General features: G+C 36.9%; 1 protein-coding gene across 2 annotated transcripts in view; it reads right to left on the bottom strand.

Annotated features, from left to right (window-relative positions):
* Nucleotides 1–25,040, bottom strand: part of RNF130 (ring finger protein 130) — a 100,039-nt gene that overhangs the window by 27,988 nt on the left and 47,011 nt on the right. For both annotated transcript variants that reach the window (XM_068536519.1, XM_068536518.1), the window contains exon 3: nt 23,393–23,643. In XM_068536519.1, coding sequence (XP_068392620.1) covers nt 23,393–23,643 — 251 coding nt within the window. The remainder of the gene's footprint in view (nt 1–23,392; nt 23,644–25,040) is intronic.

Here is a 25,040-nt window from a genome sequence, read left to right as displayed (position 1 = left end):
GGCCCTGCACACTGCCATCCCTGGACCCTACATCATCCCAGACACCTTGCTAAAAGTTTTTAATCAGGAATATATGCTGGATTTTGGTAAATGTTTTTTTCCTGCATCTATTGAGATTATGTGGTTTTCCTTTTTTTGGTCTGTTAATATAGAAAATTATATTGATTAATTTTTTGAATGTTAAATCAACCTGCATTCTTGGGATAAATGCCACCTGGTCATGATGAATTATTTTTATATATTGTTAGATATGATTTGATAAAATTTGTTTAGAATTTTAAAATCTATGTTCAAGAGGGATTCTGGTCTGTAGTTTTCTGTTTTGTAATGTTTTTGTCTGGTTTTGGTATCAGGATGATGCTGGCTTCATAGAATGAAATGGGAAGTATTCTTATCTTTTCAGTTTTCTGGAGTTGGCATAGAATTGTTATTATTTCTTCCTTAAGTTTTTGTAGAACTCACCAGAAACCATCTGTACCTGGAGTTTTCTTTTTTCGGATAGTTTTAAATGCAATTTCCTTAATAGATATAGGGCTATTTAATTTATCTGTTCATCTGGAATGAGCTTTGGTCATTAGTATAGAATGACCACACTAATGGAATTCATCCATTTCATAGAAGTTGTCAAATTTATTGGCTTAAACTTGTTCATAAGATTTCCTTACTATCTCTATAATCTGTAGCGATGTCATCACTCTCATTTTTTTTTAAAAGATTTATTTTATTATTGATTGATTGATTGATTGATTGTTATGTTGGGTCTTCATTTCTGTGCTAGGGCTTTCTCTAGCGGGGCCACTCTTCATCGCGGTGCGCAGGCCTCTCGCTATCGTGGCCTCTCTTGTTGCGGAGCACAGGCTCCAGACGTGCAGGCTCAGTAGTTGTGGCTCACGGGCCTAGTTGCTCCGTGGCACGTGGGATCTTCCCAGACCAGGGCTCGAACCCGTGTCCCCTGCATTAGCAGGCAGAGTCTCAACCACTGCGCCACCAGGGAAGCCCTCTCATTTTTGATATTGCTAATTTGTGCCTTCTCTTTTTCTCCTGATCAGTTTGGCCAGAGGCTTATCAATTTTATTGATTTTCTCAAGGAACTAATTCCTTGAGTAATTTTCTCTACTGTTTTTCTGTTTTCTAGTTCAACAACTGCTGCTCTGATCTTTCTTATTACCTTTCTTCTGTCTATTTTTGGTTTAATTTGCTCTTCTTTCTCCAATTTCTTAAGGTGTAAGATGAGAGTATTAATTCCAGACATTCTTCTCTAATATAGAAATTGCTTTAGTAGCACCTTCAAAATTTTGATATATTGTGTTTTCATTTTCATTCAGTTCCAATGATCTTCTAATTTCCCTTTTGATTTCTTCTTTATCTCATGGGTTATTTAGAAGTTAGTTTCCACATATTTGGGGGTTTTCCAGAGATTTTTCTGTTACTGATTTCTAATTTAACTCCAGGAGGTCAGAGAACATATTTTGTGTAACTTGAATCCTCTTAAAATTTGAGACTTGTTTTATGGCCCAGAGAGCATTTCCAAAGAATGTATGTTCTGCTTTTGTTAGAGGGAGTGTTCTGTAAACATCAATCAGGTAAAGTTAGTTGACTATGCTGTTCAAGTCTTTTACATACTCAATGATTTTCTGTCTCCTTATTCTTTCAATTATTGAGAGAGGGGTAATGAAATCTCTGACTATAATTGCAGGTTTGTCTATTTCTCACTGCAGGTCTATCAGTTTTCACTTCATATTTTTTTTAGCTTTGTTATTAGGTGCATAAATGTTAAAATGTATCCCTGGCAATAGGTTTGCTCTGAAATCTCCTGATATTAATTAGCCTCTTCAACTTTGATTTGTGTTGGTTTTGTGTAGCCTTCTCACCCTTTTAACCTATTTGTATTTTTTTTTTTTTTAATAGCTACTTTATTTATTTATTTATTTTTTATTTTTGGCTGTGTTGGGTCTTCGGTTCGTGCGAGGGCTTTCTCTAGTTGCGGCAAGTGGGGGCCACTCTTCATCGCGGTGCGGGGTCCGCTCTTCATCGCGGTGCGCGGGCCTTTCACTATCGCGGCCCCTCCCGTTGCGGGGCACAGGCTCCAGACGCGCAGGCTCAGTAGTTGTGGCTCACGGGCCCAGCCGCTCCGTGGCACGTGGGATCTTCCCAGACCAGGGCTCGAACCGGTGTCCCCTGCATTAGCAGGCAGATTCTCAACCACTGCGCCACCAGGGAAGCCCTCATATTTCTTTATACAGACAAATATCTTACAAATTAAAATTTTTTTTAATTGTGGTAAAAACATGTAACATAAAATTTACTATCTTACCCATCTCTAGGTGTACACTTCAGTAGTGTTATATACATTCACATTTTTATGCATCAAATCTCCCAAACTCTTTCATCTTGCAAAACTGAAACTCTATATCCATTAAACATTCCCTCCTTCCACCCCCACCCCGAGTCTCTGGCAACCACCATTTTACTTTGTCTTTGATTACTCTAGGTACCTCATGTAAGAGGAATCATACAGTATTTGTCTTTTTATGACTGGTTTGTTTCACTTGCCATAGTGTCCTCAAGGTTCCTCCACAATGTAGCATGTGTCAGAATTTTCTTCCTTTTTAAGGCTGAATAATAATAAGGCTTAATAATATTTAAGGCTGAGTAATATTGTATGTATACACTACATTTCCTTTATACATTCATCTACTGATGTACACCCAAGTTGCTTCCACTTTTGGCTATTGTGAATAATGCTGCTATTGGAACATGGGTATAAAATAATCTCATTGAGATCCTGCTTTCAATTCTTTTGGTATATACCCAGAAGTGAAATTGCCAGGTCATATGGTATTTCTATGTTTAATATTTTGAAGAACTGCTATACTGTCTTCCACAGTGGCCTCACCATTTTGCAGTGCCTAAGGGTTCTAATTTCTCCTCATCCAAGAAATATTTATTTTGTTTTAAAACATTAGCTCTAATGATTGTGAAGTGATATTTCATTGTGGTTTTGATTTGCATTTCCCTAATGATTAGTATGCTGAACATCTTTTCATGTGGTTATTGGCCATTTGTATATCGCTCTCTTTTTTGGTTGCTTTGGGCCTTAGTTGTGGCACGTGGGATCCTCGATGCGGCATGTGGGATCTTTTGTTGAGGCACGCAGACTTCTCTCTAGTTGTGGTGTGTGGGCTTAGGTGCCCCGTGGCATGTGGGATCTTAGTTCCCCGACCAGGGATCGAACGCACATCCCCTGCATTGGAAGGTGATTCTTAACCACTGGACCACCAGGGAAGTCCCTGTATATATCTCTTTTTGAGAAATGTCTTTTTAAGTCCTTTGCCCATTTAAAAAATCAGGTTTGTTTGTTTTGTTGAATTGTGGGAGTTCTTTATATATTCTGGATATTAACCCTTGCCAGATACATGATTTGCCAATATTTTCTCCTATTCTGTGGGTTGCCTCTTCATTCTAATTTACTGTGTCCTTTGATGCACAGACATTTAAAATTTTGATACAGTCCAATTTATCTATAATTTTTATTACTTGTATGTTTAGTGTCATATCTAAGAAGTCACTGCTAAATCCAATGTTATGAAGCATTTCCCTTATACTGTTTTATAGTTTTAGCTCTTATGCTAAGGTCTCTGACCCATTTCGAGTTAATTTTTCTACATAGTGTAAGGTAATGGTCCAACTTCATTTTTTTGCATGTGGATATCCAGTTTTCCCAGCATCATTTGTTGAAAAGGCTGTCTGTTCCTCACTGAATGGCCTTGGCACCTTATCAAAAATCATTTGAACATATATGTGAGGGTTTATTTCTGGGCTCTCAATTCTATTCCATTGGTCTGTCTGTATGCCAGCACCACACTGTTTTGATTACTGTAGCTTTGTACTAAGTTCTTAAATCCAGAAGTTTGAGACCTCCAACTTTGTTCTTGTTTTTCAAGGTTGTTTTGACTATTTGGACCCCTTGAGATTCCATATGAATTTTAGGATAGATTTTTCTATCTTTGCAAAAAAGTAATTGGGATTTTGATAGGGATTGCACTGAATCTGGGTACTACTGTCATCTTAACGATATTAAGTCTTCTAATCCATGAACATAGTATGACTGTCCATTTATGTGCATCTTTAATTTCTTTCAGCAACATTTTGTAGTTTTCAGTGTATAAGTCTTTTACCTCCTTGGTTAAGTTTATTCTTAAATATTTTACTCTTTTTGATGCTATTGTAAATGCAATTGTTTCCTTAATTTCCTTTTTGTTCAGTGCTAGTATACAGAATATATTCTGAAGGTAGATCTGAGAGAACTGATAGATTAACTGTGGAATATGGGAGAAAGAAAGGGGTCAAAGATGATGCTGAGCAGCTTAGAGAATACAATCACCATTTAATGACATAAGGAAGATTCAGGAAGAGCAGATTTGGAAGGAGAAATCAAAAGTTCAGTTTTGGGTGTATGAAGTTTGAGGAAGTATCACGAGAACTAAGAAGTGACTACTGGAGATGGCAAGTAGAGGTCATGGTGGCCTCGACAATAACCGTTCAGTGGAAGGACAGGAAGAAAAGCCTGATGGAATGGCCTTCAACTGGGACAAGGTGGTGGTGTCAGTGTACCTTTTAAAATCTTACCAAATTTCCTCATAAAAATGCAAAGAGGAACTTTAAAAGTAAAAGCCCACAAACATCTTCAACAAAACCAGGTGAAAGGGTATCTCGCAAACCCCAGACTACAAGTAGGTGGGGTCAAACCACCAACTACAGCATTATTCTATAGATACACAATCAGCAGCTGTGCTGAGGTAGTGGAAGGAAGAGAAAATGGGTTCTGACAGTCCTAAGTGCTTGATCCATCCATTATGAAGCTCCCATCGGTCTTTCACCTGATTTTAGCATCCACAAATGAGCACTATAAATCCATCATTTCATTGAGGGTAATGAAATGGTGATTTTCTAATTCTGTGATTCATTTGTTAGTTGGAATTCTTCTATAAAGAAGTTTCCCTCATCAACTAGCTGGTTACTATGCAATACAGTTTGTACAGAAAAAATAGATGAGTCAGTTTTTAAAAACTGATTTTCAGAATAACAAATTGGTTCTCTAACAACCTGCAGTTTCAATCAATTGCAGTATTTATTCCCTGAATGCTCAGTCTCATTTTTGACTGATATAGGGAGCTCCTTTAAGATGGCACCCAGGTCCTTTTGATACCACCATAGTAGTCTTCAATAGCTTCCTTGCTATCTAGTACAATATTCATCTTATATATTTGCTGCCCTAAACCTAAAAAAAGCCTTTTCTCCAAGGATGCCTGGGTTTTTTTTTTTGAGTGGGAAATGGTATTTGAAAATAACCCTAGAGCAGTCTGAGGGTGGAATGGGGTGGGAGTGGAGATTCATTATTTTATTAAGAATGTAAAATAATTTTCTAATTCTGTCATTCCTTCTGCATTTATTTGGCTGCACTGGGTCTTCGTTGCTGCGTGCAGGCTTTCTCTAGATGTGGCGAGCGGGGGCTACTCTTTGTTGCGGTGTGTGGGCTTCTCACTGCAGTGGCCTCTCTTGTGGCAGAGCACGGGCTCCAGGAACGCGGGCTTCAGTAATTGAAGCATGCGGGCTCAGTAGTTGTGGCTCGCGGGCTCTAGAGCACAGGCTCAGTAGTTGTGGTGCACAGGCTTAGCTGCTCCGCGCCACATGGGATCTTCCTGGACCAGGGATCGAACATGTGTCCCCTGCACTGGCAGGCAGATCTTTAACCACTGTGCCACCAGGGAAGTTCCCTTCTGCATTTATTAGTTGGAATTCTTCTATAAAGAGAGGTATTCATTGTTACTGGGTTGTCATTGCCATGGACAGAGGAGCTCTGTATTTTTTAGTAAAAGGAAAATAAACCAGGAGTCTATACTGACATTTTCAATTCAATAATAAGATTAAAGGATTATTATATAATTTCTGTATTTTAAATATTTATTCTCTTACTCTGATTCTTGGCTTCTAATATCATCAACATAAGTTATTTGCTTTATCCTACAATCTACATATAATAGTTTCAAAATAACAATCAATACTACCAACAATAAGACTATTAAATGCAGCTTAGACTTTTTTTTTTTTTTGCCAATAGAGTAATTTTTTTAATATAGTCTCACCTGACATCTTATTTGAATTTTATTGTCCTTTTACCAGGAATATAAAGAAAAAATTATGTGGAAGTAAAAAATGTAATCAGAAACAATAAGTTAACCAAAAGAAATACCCAAGTAAGGAACAGTAAAATTGCATTTAAGAAAATTCGATATCCATTAAGATTTTTGTATCACTGACACAAAATATGAATTTGATTTTTAAACTCCATTTAAACCATTTCTTCACCAAAAATAAAAATATAAAATAAAAAGGCCAGTTTAACATTCTAGCTCTCAAAAATGAAATCTTAATTGGTGTTGCACTCCCATTTAGCTCACATACTCTGTACATCACTATTTAGTGATGGTTCTGTTTTCAAAAGAAAAATTATACAAAATAACTATTTTTCAAAAAAGGTCAGTTGTCAATATTCTTTTTAATGATAAAATATATACTCTTTAAAATAAAATAAGCTTAGAGACAAAGAAATGAATTTCAGAGACTATCAGTATATTCCTAAGAAACGAAAGCTGGCGTTTTATTCCAATTCCTATGGTATACTGAGTTATTATGATAATATATAATATCAAGAAAAGAAAAGCTTTTGATACCTCAGAACTGCAACATAAAATGAATTTAATTTGGGAAATTAAATTCAGGATTAAAGGATAATAAACTTCTTCTTGGAACTTTTCATCTTAGTCATCTGATCTTTAACATAGATCCTCACACAAGAGATGATTCGGTCTTATACTGTGGGTTGATTTATTAATTTTTGGCCAAAATACCAAACTTTTTTTAATCCAAGGAAACGTACCATTGTTTTAAGACATATTATTATTTTTATATATTTTAGAAAGATAAAGATACTGCTAATTAATATTTGATTATATACTTTCTTATTCTTTATAATTTGTATTTTACACAGAGAAAGAAATTTAGACTTAATTGATCATATGTTTTTATCATGCATCAGTCTTTTGCAAACATAAAAAGGAAAATGTGGACCAACCAAATTGGTAAATCTTTTCCTAAAGCTTCTTTGTATTCTTTGTTTTTTTAATCTCTCTTAATTCTTAAAAAAAATTTATTTTTATACAGCAGGTTCTTATTAGTCATCAATTTCATACACATCAGTGTATACATGTCAATCCCAATCGCCCAATTCATCACACCTCCACCCCCACCCCCCTGCCTCTTTCCCCCCTTGGTGTCCATACGTTTGTCCTCTACATCTGTGTCTCAATTTCTGCCCTGCAAACTGGTTCATCTGTACCATTTTTCTAGGTTCCACATATATGTTAATATACGATATTTGTTTTTCTTTCTGACTAACTTCACTCTGCATGACTCTCTAGATCTATCCACGTCTCAACAAATGACCCAATTTTGTTCCTTTTCATGGCTAATATTCCACTGTATATATGTACCACATCTTCTTTATCCATTCGTCTGTCAATGGGCATTTAGGTTGCTTCCATGACCTGGCTATTGTAAATAGTGCTGCAGTGAACATTGAGGTGCATGTGTCTTTTTTGAATTATGGTTTTCTCAGGGTATATGCCCAGTAGTGGGATTGCTGGGTCATATGGTAATTCTATTTTTAGTTTTTTAAGGAACCTCCATACTGTTCTCCGTAGCGGCTGTATCAATTTACATTCCCACCAACAGTGCAAGAGGGTTCCTTTCTCTCCACACCCTCTCCAGCATTTGTTGTTTGTAGATTTTCTGATGATGCCCATTCTAACTGGTGTGAGGTGATACCTCATTGTAGTTTTGATTTGCATTTCTCTAATAATTAGTGATGTTGAGCAGATTTTCATGTGCTTCTTGGCCATCTGTATGTCTTCTTTGGAGAAATGTCTGTTTAGGTCTTCTGCCCATTTTTGGATTGGGTTGTTTGTTTCTTTAATATTGAGCTGCATGAGCTGTTTATATATTTTGGAGATTAATCCTTTGTCCGTTGATTCGTTTGCAAATATTTTCTCCCATTCTGAGGGTTGTCTTTTTGTCTTGTTTATGGTTTCCTTTGCCATGCAAAAGCTTTCAAGTTTTCATTAGGTCCCATTAGTTAATTTTTGTTTTTATTTCCATTACTCTAGGAGGTGGATCAAAAAAGATCTTGCTGTGATTTACGTCAAAGAGTGTCCTTCCTGTGTTTTCCTCTAAGAGTTTTATAGTGTCCGGTCTTACATTTAGGTCTTTCATCCATTTTGAGTTTATTTTTGTGTATGGTGTTAGGGAGTGTTCTAATTTCATTCTTTTACATGTAGCTGCCCAGTTTTCCCAGCACCACTTATTGAAGAGACTGTCTTTTCTCCATTGTATATCTTTGCCTCCTTTGTCATAGATTAGTTGACCATAGGTGCGTGGGTTTATCTCTGGGCTTTCTATCTTGTTCCATTGATCTATGTTTCTGTTTTTGTGCCAGTACCATATTGTCTTGATTACTGTAGCTTTGTAGTACAGTCTGAAGTCAGGGAGCCTGATTCCTCCAGCTCCGTTTTTTTCCCTCAAGACTGCTTTGGCTATTCAGGGTCTTTTGTGTCTCCATACAAATTTTAAGATTTTTTTTGTTCTAGTTCTGTAAAAAAATGCCATTGGTAATTTGATAGGGATTGCACTGACTCTGTAGATTGCTTTGAGTAGTATAGTCATTTTCACACTATTGATTCTTCCAATCCAAGAACATGGTATATCTCTCCATCTACTGGTATCATCTTTAATTTCTTTCATCAGTGTCTTATACTTTTCTGCATACAGGTCTTTTGTCTCCCTAGGTAGGTTGATTCCTAGGTATTTTATTCTTTTTGCTGCAATGGTAAATGGGAGTGTTTCCTTAATTTCTCTTTCAGATTTTTCATCATTACTGTATAGGAATGCAAGAGATTTCTGTGCATTAATTTTGTATCCTGCTACTTTACCAAATTCATTGATTAGCTCTAGTAGTTTTCTGGTGGCATCTTTAGGATTCTCTATGTATAGTATCATGTCATCTGCAAACAGTGACAGTTTTGCTCCTTCTTTTCCAATCTGTATTCCTTTTATTTCTTTTGCTTCTCTGATTGCTGTGGCTAGGACTTCCAAAACTATGTTGAATAATAGTGGTGAGAGTGGACATCCTTGTCTCGTTCCTGATCTTAGAGGAAATGCTTTCAGCTTTTCACCATTGAGAATGATGTTTGCTGTGGGTTTGTCGTATATGGCCTTTATTATGTTGAGGTAGGTTCCCTCTATGCCCACTTTCTGGAGAGTTTTTATCATAAATGGGTGTTGAATTTTGTCAAAAGCTTTTTCTGCATCTATTGAGATGATCATACTGTTTTTCTTCTTCAATTTGTTAATATGGTGTATCACATTGATTGATTTGTGTATATTGAAGAATACTTGCATCCCTGGGATTAATCCCACTTGATCATGGTGTATGATCCTTCTAATGTGTTGTTGGATTCTGTTTGCTAGTATTTTGTTGAGGAGTTTTGCATCTATATTCATCAGTGATATTGGTCTGTAATTTTCTTTTTTTGTAGTATCTTTGTCTGGTTTTGGTATCGGGGTGATGGTGGCCTTATAGAATGAGTTTGGGAGTGTTCTTTCCTCTGCAATTTTTTGGAAGAGTTTGAGATGGATGGGTGTTAGCTCTTCTCTAAATGTTTGATAGAATTCACTTGTGAAGCCATCTGGTCCTGGACTTTTGTTTGTTGGAAGATTTTTAATCACAGTTTCAATTTCATTACTTGTGATTGGTCTCTTCATATTTTCTATTTCTTCCTGGTTCAGTCTTGGAAGGTTATACCTTTCTAAGAATTTGTCCATTTCTTCCAGGTTGTCCATTTTATTGGCATAGAGTTGCTTGTAGTAGTCTCTTAGGATGCTTTGTATTTTTGTGGTGTCTGTCGTAACTTCTCCTTTTTCATTTCTAATTTTATTGATTTGAGCCCTCTCCCTCTTTTTTCTTGATGAGTCTGGCTAATGCTTTATCAATTTCGTTTATCTTCTCAAAGAACCAGCTTTTAGTTTTAATGATCTTTGCTATTGTTTTCTTTGTTTCTATTTCATTTATTTCTGCTCTGATCTTGATGATTTCCTTCCTTCTGCTAACTTTGGGTTTTGTTTGTTCTTCTTTCTCTAGTTCCTTTAGGTGTAACGTTAGATTGTTTGAGATTTTTCTTGTTTCTTGAGGTAGGCTTGTATAGCTATAAATTTCCCTCTTAGAACTGCTTTTGCTGCATCCCATAGGTTTTGGATCATCATGTTTTCATTGTCATCTGTCTCTACGTAGTTTTTGATTTCCTCTTTGATTTCTTCAGTGATCTCTTGGTTATTTAGTAACGTATTGTTTAGCCTCCATGTGTTTGTGTTTTTACGTTTTCTTCCCCTGTAATTCATTTCTAATCTCATAGCATTGTGGTCAGAAAAGATGCTTGATATGATTTCAATTTTCTTAAATTTACTGAGGGTTGATTTGTGACCCAAGATGTGATCTATCCTGGAGAATGTTCCGTGCGCACTTGAGAAGAAAGTGTAATCTGCTGTTTTTGGATGGAATGTCCTGTAAATATCAATTAAATCTATCTGGTCTATTGTGTCAATTTAAAGCTTCTGTTTCCTTATTTATTTTCACTTTGGATGATCTGTCCATTGGTGTAAGTGAGGTGTTAAAGTCCCCCACTATTATCGTGTTACTGTCGATTTCCTCTTTTATAGCTGTTAGCAGTTGCCTTATGTATTGAGGTGCTCCTATGTTGGGTGCATATATATTTATAATTGTTATACCTTCTTCTTGGATTGATCCCTTGATCATTATGTAGTGTCCCTTCCTTGTCTCTTGTAGCATTCTTTATTTTAAAGTCTATTTTATCTGATATGAGTATTGCTACTCCAGCCTTCTTTTGATTTCCATTTGCATGGAATACCTTTTTCCATCCCCTCAGTTTCAGTCTGTATGTGTCCCTAGGTCTCAAGTGGGTCTCTTGTAGACAGTATATATGTGGGTCTTGTTTTTGTATCCATTCAGCAAGCCTGTGTTTCTTGGTTGGAGCATTTAATCCATTCACGTTTAAGGTAATTATCGATATGTATGTTTCTATGACCATTTTCTTAATTGCTTTGGGTTTGTTTTTGTAGGTCCTTTCTTCTCTTGTGTTTCCCACTTAGAGAAGTTCCTTTAGCATTTGTTGTAGAGCTCGTTTGGTGGTGCTGAATTCTCTTAGCTTTTGTTTGCCTGTAAAGCTTTTGATTTCTCCATCGAATCTTAATGAGATCCTTGCTGGATAGAGTAATCTTGGTTGTAGGTTCTTCCCTTTTATCACTTTAAATATGTCATGCCACTCCCTTCTGGCTTGTAGAGTTTCTGCTGAGAAATCAGCTGTTAACCTTATGGGAGTTCCCTTGTATGTTATTTGTCGTTTTTCCCTTGCTGCTTTCAATAACTTTTCTTTGTCTTTAATTTTTGCCAATTTGATTACTATGTGTCTCGGCGTGTTTCTCCTTGGGTTTATCCTGTATGGGACTCTCTGCGCTTCCTGGACTTGGGTGGCTATTTCCTTTCCCATGTTAGGGAAGTTTTCGACTATAATCTCTTCAAATATTTTCTCGGGTCGTTTCTCTCTCTCTTCTCCTTCTGGGACCCCTATAATGCAAATGTTGTTGTGTTTAATGTTGTCCCAGAGGTCTCTTAGGCTGTCTTCATTTCTCTTCATTCTTTTTTCTTTATTCTGTTCTGCAGCAGTGAATTCCACCATTCTGTCTTCCAGGTCACTTATCCATTCTTCTGCCTCAGGTATTCTGCTATTGATTCCTTCTAGTGTAGTTTTCATTTCAGTTATTGTATTGGTCATCTCTGTTTGTTTTTTAATTCTTCTAGGTTTTTGTTAAACATTTCTTGCATCTTCTTGATCTTTGCCTCCATTCTTTTTCCTAGGTCCTGGATCATCTTCACTATCATTATTCTGAATTCTTTTTCTGGAAGGTTGCCTATCTCCACTTCATTTAGTTGTATTTCTGGGGTTTTATCTTTTTCCTTCATCTGGTACACAGCCCTCTACCTTTTCATCTTGTCTATCTTTCTGTGAATGTGGTTTTTGTTCCACTGGCTGCAGGACTGTAGTTCTTCTTGCTTCTGCTGTCTGCCCCCTGGTGGATGATGCTATCTAAGAGGCTTGAGCAAGCTTCCTGATGGGAGGGACTGGTGGTGGGTAGAGCTGGGTGTTGCTCTGGTGGGCAGAGCTCAGTAAAACTTTAATCTGCTTGTCTGCTGATGGGTGGGGCTGGGTTCCCTCCCTGTTGGTTGTTTGGCCTGAGGCGACCCAACACTGGAGCCTACCCAGCTCTTTGGTGGGGTTAATGGCAGACTCTGGGAGGGCTCACGCCAAGGGGTATTTCCCAGAACTTCTGCTGCCAGTGTCCTTGTCCTCACGGTGAGCCACAGCCACCCCACCCCCCCCCGCAGGAGACCCTCCAACACTAGCAGGTAGGTCTGGTTCAGTGTCCCCTGGGGTCACTGCTCCTTCCCCTGAGTCCCAATGAGCACACTACTTTGTGTGTGCCCTCCAAGAGTGGAGTGTCTGTTTCCCCCAGTCCTGTCAGAGTCCTGCAATCAAATCCTGCTAGCCTTCAAAGTCTGATTCTCTAGGAATTCCTCCTCCTGCTGCTGGACCCCCAGGTTGGGAAGCCTGACATGGGGCTCAGAACCTTCACTCCATTGGGTGGACTTCTGTGGTATAAGTGTTCTCCAGTTTGTGAGTCACCCAGTCAGCAGTTATGGGATTTCATTTTATTGTGATTGCACTCCTCCTACCATCTCATTGTGGCTTCTCCTTTGTCTTTAGATGTGGGCTATCTTTTTTGGTGAGTTCCAGTGTTTTCCTGTCGATGACTGTTCAGCAGTTAGTAGTGATTCTGGTGTTCTCGTAAGAGGGAGTGAGAGCACGTCCTTCTACTCCGCCATCTTGGTTCTATCCTGTGGGCTGCTTTTTAAAAATTCCATATACTCGTTATGCTTGATGAGTCCTGTCCTCATCATTATTGTTTGAAAACATTGTCGATCAATGGCCCAGAATTTCACATTTACAAGAGCTTGTTCTCAAGTGCCTCCTTGCTGCTGAAAGCTCCAGCTTAGACTTTTTTTTTATCCTTAGAATGTATCGCAATAGAAATGTACTGTCAAAGAAAAGTCCCCTAAAACAATTCCCTTCTCTACGTGCTTATGTCATCATCTTGAAATATATTTAGGTTCCATTTATTTTCAATTTTGATGATTTCTTTTCTTTTTTAAAAATAATATCTAAAACATTTAGATGGTTCCAAAGTCAAAACTATAAAACCAGTATGGGAAAGTCTCATCAATCTCTATCTCCTCCACCCTGTTCCCTTCCCCCCAAATAATAACTCTTTATGTTAATTTTTGCTTTATCCTTACATTGTTTCCTTTTGAAAATAAACGCACATATATGTACGTGTGCATATATGTATATATGTCTATCTATGTGTATATCAACGTTTTCATGGTTCCCCCCCCCCTTTCTTACAATAAATTGGTATGCTAAAACTGTTCTGCACTAAGAGGTCACCCCATAGCAGCATCCAGAGAGCTTTAGAAACCATTCTCTTTTACAGCTATACACTACTCCATTGCATTTAGAGTATTTCATGTGTAGAGTACTAGTTTATTCAAGAAAACTCCTACTGATGGACATTTGAATGTTTCAAGTCTTTTGTTATAAATAATATCACAATGAGTTGTATAACAAATATGTCATTTTTTACTTTTGCAAGTTCATTATCAGGCTAATTTCCTACTAGTGAGGTTACTAAGACAAAGTATAAGTGCATATGCATTTGGCAAGATATTACAAATTCCCACTTCCCCACCACAGGAACTGTACCATTTTGCATTCTCATCATCAGTGTATGAGTATGTTTGTTTTCCCTACAACCTCGTCAAGAAAGTATGTTGTCAAACCTTAGAATATTTTTTCCCCTGCACTGATTAATAAGAAATCTTAGTTTGGTTTTAAGTCATATTTAACTTATGAATGTGGTTGAACGTCTTTTAACATTTTAAGAACTATTTGCATTTCTTTCTGGTGAACTATTTATTTTTTTTCCCATTTTTTTCCATCAGGTTTTCTGTCTTTTTTGGGGGGGAGGTCTTCTTTATATATCAGTGTCATTAACCCTTTGTCTGTAATGTAAATTGCAAATATCTTTTTTTAGTTTGTCACTCATTTTTTGGATTTTTCCTTTAAAAAATATTCAAATTTATCAATCATCTTTATTACTCTACAGGATTTTGAGCCGTAATTCAAAGTTTTCCAAATTCTCCATTGAAAAGGAAAATTTAGCCTTCATTTTTCTCCTAATATGTGTAGTTTTATTGTTTATAATTAGAGCTCTGCTTCATTTGAAATTTATCCTGGTGTACAACTGAGGAATGGATCTAATTTTGTCTTTTTCCAATTGTCCCACAACCATTTATTAAAAAGTTCATATTTCTCCACTGATTTGAGATGATGCTTTGTATTAAATTTCAACACTCAGTTCTGTCTATTTTTGGATTTTGCATTTTGCTCTATTGCTCTGTTTATTCATGGATTAACTCTTAACACTCTTTTAAATAAGAGGCTTTATTAGGTATTATAAAACTTGGTGTGGCTAGCCACCTGTTCACTGCTCCTCTTTTTCAGGATTTTTTTCTTAATTACTTATTCTTCTAAATAAAATTTATAATTACCTTATCTAACCCCAGAAAAATATCTGAAAATAATTTTATTGGGCTTAAGTTAAACTTATGAATGAATTTAGGAAGAACTGATACATTCATTGTATTGAATGATTATATTCAATAGGAAGAAGGTGTCTTTTCCATTTGTTTAAGTATATACCATATATACATGGTATATATATTTAAGTATATACGTCTTTCAGTAGTGTTTTGTAGTTTTTCTCGTATAGATTTTATACAGTTTTAAAGTTTATACCTAGATTGATCCATCCATCTATCCATCCATCCATCCATCCATCCATCCATCCATCCATCCATCCAGGCTGAGTGTGTATGCTCATGTGTGTTACTGACTGCCTCAAGGGCTGAGGCTGCCCCACCACCCTGTGTTCCCTAAAGTTCCTTAATGGGTTGCCAAGGTATTTTTTTCAATTGTTTACAAATTAGAGTCTGTGGTGCTATATCTATTTTACCAGTTGTTCTCAGATTTATTTGCTGAGGTTTCCCCTCTGAGTGAAGCCCTTTCCTTCTGATTTCTGGCTCTTAGGACCACCCTTTTCTTCTTTTGGCTCCTTTTCTTGGAGCTACAGTGCAGGTCTTGCTGCTGCTAGTTGTCTGGCATGACCACTCCTTTTCCAGAAGTTCTTGGAGGTACCCTGCTCCTTGGCATCACTGAAGATGCTGTCTGTGGGTTTTTCCTTTTGCTATCCTAGTTGTTCTTTGTATTTTTAAAAGGGATTTGGGAAGATTAAACAAAATACCCACTGCTTCCATCCTGCTCAGATCAGAATTCTACTGAAGAATTTTAAACAAAAGAGTTCCATGATGAGATCTGAATTTTGCAGAATTCAGATCTGACTTCCAGAGAAGAATGTATGTGACACAGAAAAGACTGGAGACAGAGAGACCAGGTAGAGTCTAGTACTTCAGAGAGATAAGTAGGGCTTGAATTAGGCAAGTAGTAGTGGGGCAAGAGGAGAGGACAAAGTAAGAAAGATTTAGGAGGTAAGACTGACAGAACCTAATGACTGACTGATGCGGGGGAATGAGAAGAGAGGGAAGTCAAGAATGGCCATCCCAGCTTTCTAGTTAGTGACTGGCTATGTGGGAGAGGCATCACGGTAGATGAGAGACTGGCAGAGAGAGGAGAGCAGGCACTGATGGGAGGAGTTCAACTTCAGAAAGTTGATCTGAACGTATGTACGGCACCTAATTAGAGCTCTCCCATAAATATTTAGATATATCACTTCCACTTCTGAACTTTCAAAACCTGCAGCAAAAGTAAAAAACATCTTTTCCTTGTTTTTGATAATAATGTCAAATATCTTCATTGTAATATTTTTCTTGGAACTTGGCTTCTGTGTTACTACCTTGTTTTGGACCATCCCTTGAGTTTTAAATACTTCCCTCAACATTTCCCATCACTTTGTGACAGGTATACCTCAGCTATGATTTTGTTCTCTTACTTGAATCTGTCTAAAAGCCATTTTTCCCCCACCTCTTGGTTTTAATACTATTTGCGCCATGCTGACTCTCAAATATCTAAGATGAAGCACAAATTTCTTTTGTGAAGATCATTTTTTTTTTAAGATCCCTTACCGTCACCTGACTACCATGCCAGGTACTTAATAATAATATGAAATAATGATGATATTTACAGTAACTAAGATTTATTCAGTACATACCATGTGCTAGGTACTGTGGTAAGTCCTTCACATGCACTGACTCATGACATCTTCACAATCATTTTATGAGAAAGAATTACATTATTCCCATTTTACAGAAGAGGCGATTGAGGCACAGAGAGATTAAGTAATTTGCTCAGATTGAGAGCTGGTAAGTATGTCCTATCCAGGCTTCCTGAAAAGACTGGAGGGGGCAGGTGTCTTGGGAATCTTCAGTTTTTGAAAGTAAAGGAGGAGGAGGAGGAGGAGGAGGAGAAGAAAAAGAGGAGGGGAAGGAGGGGGAAAAAGTGCCCCCACATGATTCTTTTGCATACTAAAATCTGAGACTCACTATACTAAGTATAAACTACCAACCCTAGCTTCCAAAGCATTTCTCATAACCCTCTACCCACTCATATTCTCCGTACTTCTGACTTTAGTTAACAAAGCTACTCAAGTTTCCACCTCACCACACACAGAACATTATAGAATGGGACAAAACCACAGGGATGCATCATTTTATTATACAAAGGAGAAAACCCAAATCCAGAGAGAACTAAGGTGATCTATCTAAAGTTAGTAAAAGTGCTGGGACCAGAAACTTTGGTCTCCTGACTTTCTAGTCCAGTTCTTTTTCCATTGTAAATGCCTAAAAGACTTCCCATATTATAAAATATGAAGGGATATTGACCATCAGGGGCTAGATTAATTTATTTCACTTGGTTAAAGCCATCAAGAATACCAATGTGAACACTAGTCTATATTTGGATGCAGAGTGTCCAAAAGTTTTAAATTGGTAGAAAACAATTTAAAACAACTCACACTGCTTAATTTAACAGGAATGATCTGTTCAAAGCCAGATGGTTCACAATATATTGATGGCAGGTCACTTTAATGAGACTCATCTCTGGTTTCTGTTCAGTCATCAGAACTCTCCCATAGACACAGAATTAGGTCTATATCAGCAGACAATAGGGCTTTCTTCTTTTAGACACTGGTGAAATTCAGGCGCTGTAAATATAATTTTTCCCTGACTGAAATAACTGTCTTGTAGTTAGCACCTTCTTTCATTCACTCTCTCATCACTACTACCTTTTTCTCTTTTGTCTGAAACGAAGTACCCCCAACAGTTTTCCAAGGTAACCATTTGTCTGTGCCCCAATCCCTCCCCCAGCTCTCTACATAACCTTGTTTTATTAATATTATTTTCCTTTGCTCTTCAATATTTTCCTCTTTAAGAACTCTTTCCCCCAAGCCTCTCCTAATAGAAAAAAATCTTTTATCACTCCACTGCTAAAAAACCTTTGATGACTCCTTACTGCTTAGAGAGTAAAGTCTAAATTTTTCAGCATGAGAGTCAAGCCCTTCATCTTCTAGTGTCAATATGCTCATCCAGTATCAGTTCAGTCTCAGGTCTCCTCCCTACTATTTCTGATGCCATCCAACTCTTCTGCCTCTCCTTTTATCTCCCCACAGCTCTGTGGAAAATGATCCCTTTGCCTGAATTTCCACCCAGTTCCTGTCTGATGAAGTCTTATTCATCCTTTAAAATTCAGCTCAAATGTCACTACCTCCTCTGGATAACACTCTAGTAATATCACTCTGCTCCAAAAGAATAACTCTTATACTACACGGTATTTTGATTACATCTGTCTACCTTCCCAATAGAATGTAATCTCATTCTTTAATTCATTTAAGCATTTATTGAGATACTGTGACATGCCAGGCCCTGTGCTAAACCCCAAGGATGTAGAATTGAATATCTTAGAAACACTCTGATCTCAAGAAAATATTTTGTACTAGAAAAACAAAGTCTTAAGCTTTGATATAATGTTTAGAAGGCATATAGTCTCTGAATATAGAAAGTGGTATTTATTTATGTAAATTGATCGTAATAGCAAGACATGAAAAAGAAGATAGAACACTTGCAATATACTTAAAAAGTGGTAAAATAATACATTCTCAGTTCAAAGATCTAGTTTCCTTTTCTAGTTCTGGAATTGTTAATCCCTAAAAAACATAATAAAATTCAATCTACCGTCCAACTATGAAGAAATCTGTCCCTTTTTGACTAAATAATCTTTTCCTAGGGGAAAAACCTTGACAGTATGCACAATAACTTCTCCCCTTCCAATCTGGAAGGAAAAGACTTTTGAACCCACCATTTTTGAAGATTATACATGCAAAGTACTAGCCTTCCTCTGAAGAACATTCAGTCTTCTTCCATACTTGCACATGCAAGTGCATTCTCCAGTTAGCTATCTTCCGAGATAAAAATGGGCAGCAAAAGCATATTTTATTTCAGTAACCTTGAGATATGTATAAAGTCTAAGAATACTGCATATACATTTTGGCAAGAAGCTATAACGAGTTTTAAATACCTTAAAACCATATGCATTTTCACAGAGGATTTTCATAAGAAGACCTTCTAAACTCAGTAGTCCTAGGTTATGGAATTTTTTTATACCTGCCTTATTCCTCAACAGTAAAATAAAAGGTTTATTGTTCTGGTTTGTCAAACTTGACCACTTTGGGATTAAGGGTACATTATTAACTATGTAATTGTGAACAAGTTTACATTTCTCAGAAAAACCTTAAGTACGCTTTCAATAAAACACACCAAACATCTATCCTCTTGTGTGGAATAACTATCATTGTCTTATTAGAAGGTGACATTTAAGTTTACCATCAGCCATCATCTGACCTATTTGTATTCAGATGTATTCTAACAAGTTTTCAAGAAGAGCAACCACAGATACCTGGCAGTACACTAAAAAGCCAAAGCATTAGATTCTTATTTCCAGTGTAAAATGGTGTCAGTTGTGTACATTACGCTGTGCTTAGAAAGTTATTCACAACACAGGGCTCTCTTTGGTAGCATATTCTGTAGAAAGAACTGCTTCACGATGACAGTTTGTGGGAGAAAATGAGTCTCTCCTTAAACTCACTTATTTTTCTTCACTAATAGTTCTGGTTTCTCTTTTAAAATAGCCAAAGGTTTCAACCAGTTGAGTTGCTGCCACCTTCATATTAAACTTTAATAAGCTAAGCTTTTTAAGCCACATAAAAATTTCATCAAGTGCTTCTCAACCTTAGGAAAAACGGAAGGAGGAACAAAGGTCAGAATACCACTCTGCTACAGCAGCGTCTGGAGAAGAATGCTTAGGAAGTCTGCGTGCAGTCAGCCGCAAAACCAGTTCCCGTTTGTGGCCTGCGCCAGATGGTGACTATGCTGTCCTTCATCACACACAGGCCCCATGGTGGGTGCTAATTAAAGCAGTACCGTCAAAGAGCAGGCTCCTGGGACAAACCATTTGCTTTTTTCAAAAGTCCTTGAGATGCGCTACATTCAAACGAATATTTTAGGGTTTTCTTGTCAAGAACACCCTTTTAGAGCTACTCTTGATCATTTTACTTTCAGTCTTTCATGATGGCAATATATTTAAAAAAACACCTTTAACTTATTTAAAAAAGGAGTATAGCATGCTACTTAGTTATATGAAGTTAATAACAGAAGGAACAGATAAGAGTTCAAAGAGGTGACTTGTTGCTGGGAAACAAGAATTAGAAGGAGGAGGGGCTTCCCTGGTGGCGCAGTGGTTGAGAATCCGCCTGCCAATGCAGGGCACACGGGTTCGAGCCCCGGTCTAGGAAGATCCCATATGCCGCGGAGCAACTAGGCCCGTGAGCCACAATTACTGAGCCTGCGCGTCTGGAGCCTGTGCTCCGCAACAAGAGAGGCCGCAATAGTGAGAGGCCCGTGCACCGCGATGAAGATGAAGAGTGGCCCCCGCTTGCCGCAACTAGAGAAAGCCCTCGCACAGAAACGAAGACCCAACACAGCCATAAATAAATAAATAAACAAAAAAAAAAAAAAAAAAAAGAGACTTGGCCCTGCTGTGTGCAAAAAAAAAAAAAGGAGGAGGAGGAAAAGATTGGGCAAGGAATCAAGCTTTGTGGTTTTGACAAAGGTGCAATACTGGACAGACATAAGCAAAAAAAGGAAACTCAACCTAAACCTCACACTTTACACAAAAATTAATTCAAAATGGATCATGGACTTAAATGTAAAACTTTTTGAAAAAAATTAGAAAATCTTTGGTATCTAGGGCTAGTCAAAGAGTTTTTTTTAAGACTTGCCAGCAAAAGCACAATTTATAAAAGGAAAAATTGATAAATTAAGCTTCATCGAAATTAAAGATTTTGCTCTTCAAAAGACCCTGGGAGAAACTGGGAGAAAATATTTGCAAACCACAGTTCTGACAAAAGACTTGTATTTAGAATGAATGAAGAACTCTCAAAACTCAACAGTAAAAAACAAACCCAGTAGAAAATGGGTAAAAGACATGAATAAACATTTCACTGAAGAGGATATACAGGTGGCATTTAGCACATGAAAGATGTTCAACATTAGTAGTCATTGGAGAAATGCAAATTAAAATCACAAAAGAGATATTACTATACACCTATCAGAATGGCTAAAATGAAAAATAGTGACAACACCAAATGCTGTCAAGGATGCAGAGGAACTGTATCAGGGATGTATTTCTACTGGGAATGTAAAATAGTACAGCTGCTTGGGAAAAGAGTATGGCAGTCTCTTATAAAATTCAATATGTGCTTATCATAATAACTCAAAAATTGCACTCTTGAACATTTATGCCAAGGAAATGAAAACTCATGTTCACACAAAAACCTGCACATGAATGTTCATAGTCACTTTATTTATAATAGCCAAAACTGGAAACAACTTGGTTAACCAAGTTATAGTACATCCAAGCCATAGAATACTACTCAGCAATAAAAAGGAATAAACTATTGATACATGTAACAATTTGGAAGGATCTCAAGGGAATTACGTTAGATGAAGAAATCCAAACTCTAGAAGTTAAATAATATGTGATTCCATTTATATAGCATTCTTGAAGTGACAAAACTACAGAGTGGGGAACAGACTAGTGTAGTCAGGGTTAGGCAGGGGTGTAGGAGAGAGGTGGCTGTGGCTATAAGAGAATTTGCACAAGGGATCCTCGTGATAATGGGTCTGTATCTTGACTGTGGAGGTGGTCACCTGAAACTGCACAGAACTATACACACACCAGCACAAGTTTAACTGGAGAAATCTGAATAAGATCAGTGGATTGTATCAATGCTGATATCCTGGTTGTGGTATTTACTATAGTTATGCAAGATTTTACCGCTGGGAGAAAACGGGTGAAGGGTATTTGGGATCTCTCTGTATTATTTCTCATAAATGTATGTGAAATTACACCTATCTCAAAATAAAAAACTAACAAATGTAAAGGACTGGTATTCCTGACAAAAATGCATATAACCTGGATCTAATCATGAAGGAATATCAGACATCAGACAAGCTCAAATCCAAAACAACTGGCCTGTACTCTTCAATAATGTCAATATCATGAAACAGATTGAAAGAGACGTGACAACTGAACACAACATACAATTTGATTGGATCAATCCAGGGTTTTCTTTGCTATAAAGGACATTATTAAGATAATTTCACAAAACTTAGAAAAGGTCTATAGATCAGATAATGATATTAATGTTAATTTCATTATTTTGATAATCATACACTGTGGTTATATAAGAGAATGTTCTTGCTTTTAGAAAGTACACAATGCAGTATTTAAGGGTAAAGGGGCATCTTATCTCAAACTTACTCTCAAATGGTTAAAAAGGAAATATGGTAAAATGTTAACAGTTGGAGAATTTGGGCAAATGCTTTATATTACTCTTGCAACTTTCTGTAAGTCTGAAATTATAAATAATAAAAATTATCATGATAAAAAATTTAAAGACGTATAGGATGCTGCACAGAGCCTGGCACACAAATGTTCCAATAAATTATAGTTTTCAGATATTTTATACATGTTTTCAGATGCAGAAACAAGTTGAGAAGCTAAAAAAACTGTGCAAGAGGGACAAGGGCAAACTGGTGGTAAGGTCAGGATTTGAACTCCACACCAAAGTCTGTGCTCTTTTCACTAGTATGAGGAAGGATGAAAATTTCACCCCCCCCCCCCACCACGGGGACTTAGATGTACTCTGAGGAGAGGATGGTGTTATATAAAAATTGTCTTCAAACCACTCTCCAAGCAATTTACTTCTTAGTGTCCTAGAAAAGCATAGGACTGGTAATGGGACCTAATACCTCAAACCTGGCTCCAGGGTAGATATTCTATATATAGCACATCAAACAAACTAAGTAATAAACTCACAGAAAACCATCTGCAAGCCCTTTACTACAGGGCAGTATATTGTCTTTTCTGTGTCTTTATTCATTCATCTGAAATCCACTGCGCTGGTCAATGGAATTTCTAGGATGACTATCTAGATATATCTCTTCTATTGGTCCTTCCCCACCTCATCACTGCCCCATGGCTAAGCTTAAATAGGACAGGTAATTTATTTTTAATTTATTTTTTCTGAATAGATAATACATAGTTCAAAATTCACATGGAAAAAAAACTTCACATGGAACAAAAATATATATAGTGAAAAGTCTCCCTCCCCCACCCTTCCAACTCCCCTGCCACTGACAACAAACGTTACCAGCTTAAAAATGCAACTTTGTAGTATTTCTTCAAATTACCAGAATTAGCTAGATCACACTATGATATTAAGCTAACCATTTACCTGGAATATTCCAAGTGATCACTGTAAATTTAATAATTTCTCCATTTAGGTATTTCAAATATCCTTAAGATACTTGTATAGAAATGTTTTCAACATATTAAAATGACTGAGGGTTACCACTTTTTTTAATGAAAAAATATTCATATTATGTATGATTACAACAGATGCCTATGAATTATGGCCAGTAAGCATCAATCAATATAGAGTACTGGTAGCTCACCTGGTTCCTGTCCCGGGCATTTGTGTACCTGATCTTCTGAATGAAGTAGAATATAAGCCATGCTGAAGAAATAATCATCAAAACAATAAAGGATATTGACACGAAGACTAGAGAGCCACGGCTGAAGTTCTTTGGCGGCATTCGAGTTCCAACCGCTATTGTCATTTGTACAGAGATGTTTTTCTCCAGGTAACTCAAAATATCTTTACCCCTCAATTCTGTAATCATGACAGCAATAATATCTCCAGTGCCTGTAATGTAAAATAAATATATATACTCAAGTGACATTTAAAATTTATAGAACATCAAATATATAAAAATGCTACTTAGCAAAACTACTGTAATTTTTGCTAATGGCAAGGGTTTGCAGATTCAACTTTTCAAATGAAATGAAGTTGCAGTTGGGTATGCTGGCACCAAGTGGGAACAGAAACTTGTTGTGTACTACTTAAGACTTAAACGCACTTGAAGCATAAAATGATTGCAGTGTTAAGAACCATATTATCTTACCTTACAACTATATTTAAAAAACAGATTATTAAATCAGCCAAATGTAACAAAAGACGGTACACAGCATTGTATTATACACCAATAGAAATGTGATAAAATCATGGCAGGTTTTCACTGTAAAACTTTTTCCATCTTAAAATGTTCTTTCGAGAGTCCCAACTCCTTATAAAAAGGTGAAAAACATTTATAGTACAAAAATTGGTACTTTTTACATTAATCTTTCTTACAAATGTTTATGGAGCACCTATTGTGTGTAGAACTAGCACAGGAATAGAAAGAAGCAGAAGTACAGGATATACAGTTTTATAATTTCACTGACTTAGGACACAAATCTGATAATAGAGTTCCAACAGCAAAATGCCAAATGGTGGTATCTTTAATCAATAACAGTTGAAACTAACTTTGATCCTATGTGTAGGTCGGACTGGAGGAAGGTTCCTTTTTTCATTTATCCCAGAACTCTTGTAGAAATCAAACCCTTCCTGAGAAATGTCCAAACTTCAAAGCTCTGGACTAGTCTGGCATCAAAATACTTGTAGCTTCTGACAGCCATCCAGAGGTTCCGCTACAGCCACTATTTAAGTTACTTATAAGGATGTTTGTAAGTTGCTCTCCTAGTCGTCCAGTTCTTTCAATTACATAAGCAGTAATACGGTAAAGGCAAGTGACTCTCTCTCCTATACACAGCATGAAATTTCTATCCCTTTCCTTCTCCAGAAAGGGAAAAATTTCCCACCTTCTTTTAAGCAAAAAGAGAAGCCTTTCTACCACCAATCCAGCTGTCAGTGATCATCCTTTCATAAGGTGAAGCTGCCTGTGGCAACATGCAACTTTTACAATAGGCCTTCCTTCTTCAAAGAGCCCCGAGACTGTGGGGGTCAAAGGAAGGAGAACAGACATTTTATTCTGGGAAAGAGAAAATAATAACCACTTACTTAAATTTGAATAAAGTTTGTGCATATAAATGTAAACCACCAAAACAAAATCAAAACCCCCCAAACTTGCCCTTTGGAAGGCTTCAATGACTACTACTACTAAATATTTAGTTTATGTCTCATTTATCATATTTAACTAAAAGGACTATCCTTGTACAATGTGCAGTCAAAAGACCATATACAACTGAAAAGAAATTTAATAA

The sequence above is a fragment of the Eschrichtius robustus genome, chromosome 2 (assembly GCF_028021215.1).
Source record: "Eschrichtius robustus isolate mEscRob2 chromosome 2, mEscRob2.pri, whole genome shotgun sequence".
Taxonomy (NCBI): Eukaryota; Metazoa; Chordata; class Mammalia; order Artiodactyla; family Eschrichtiidae; genus Eschrichtius; species Eschrichtius robustus.
This window is presented reverse-complemented; position numbering and strand designations above follow the sequence as displayed.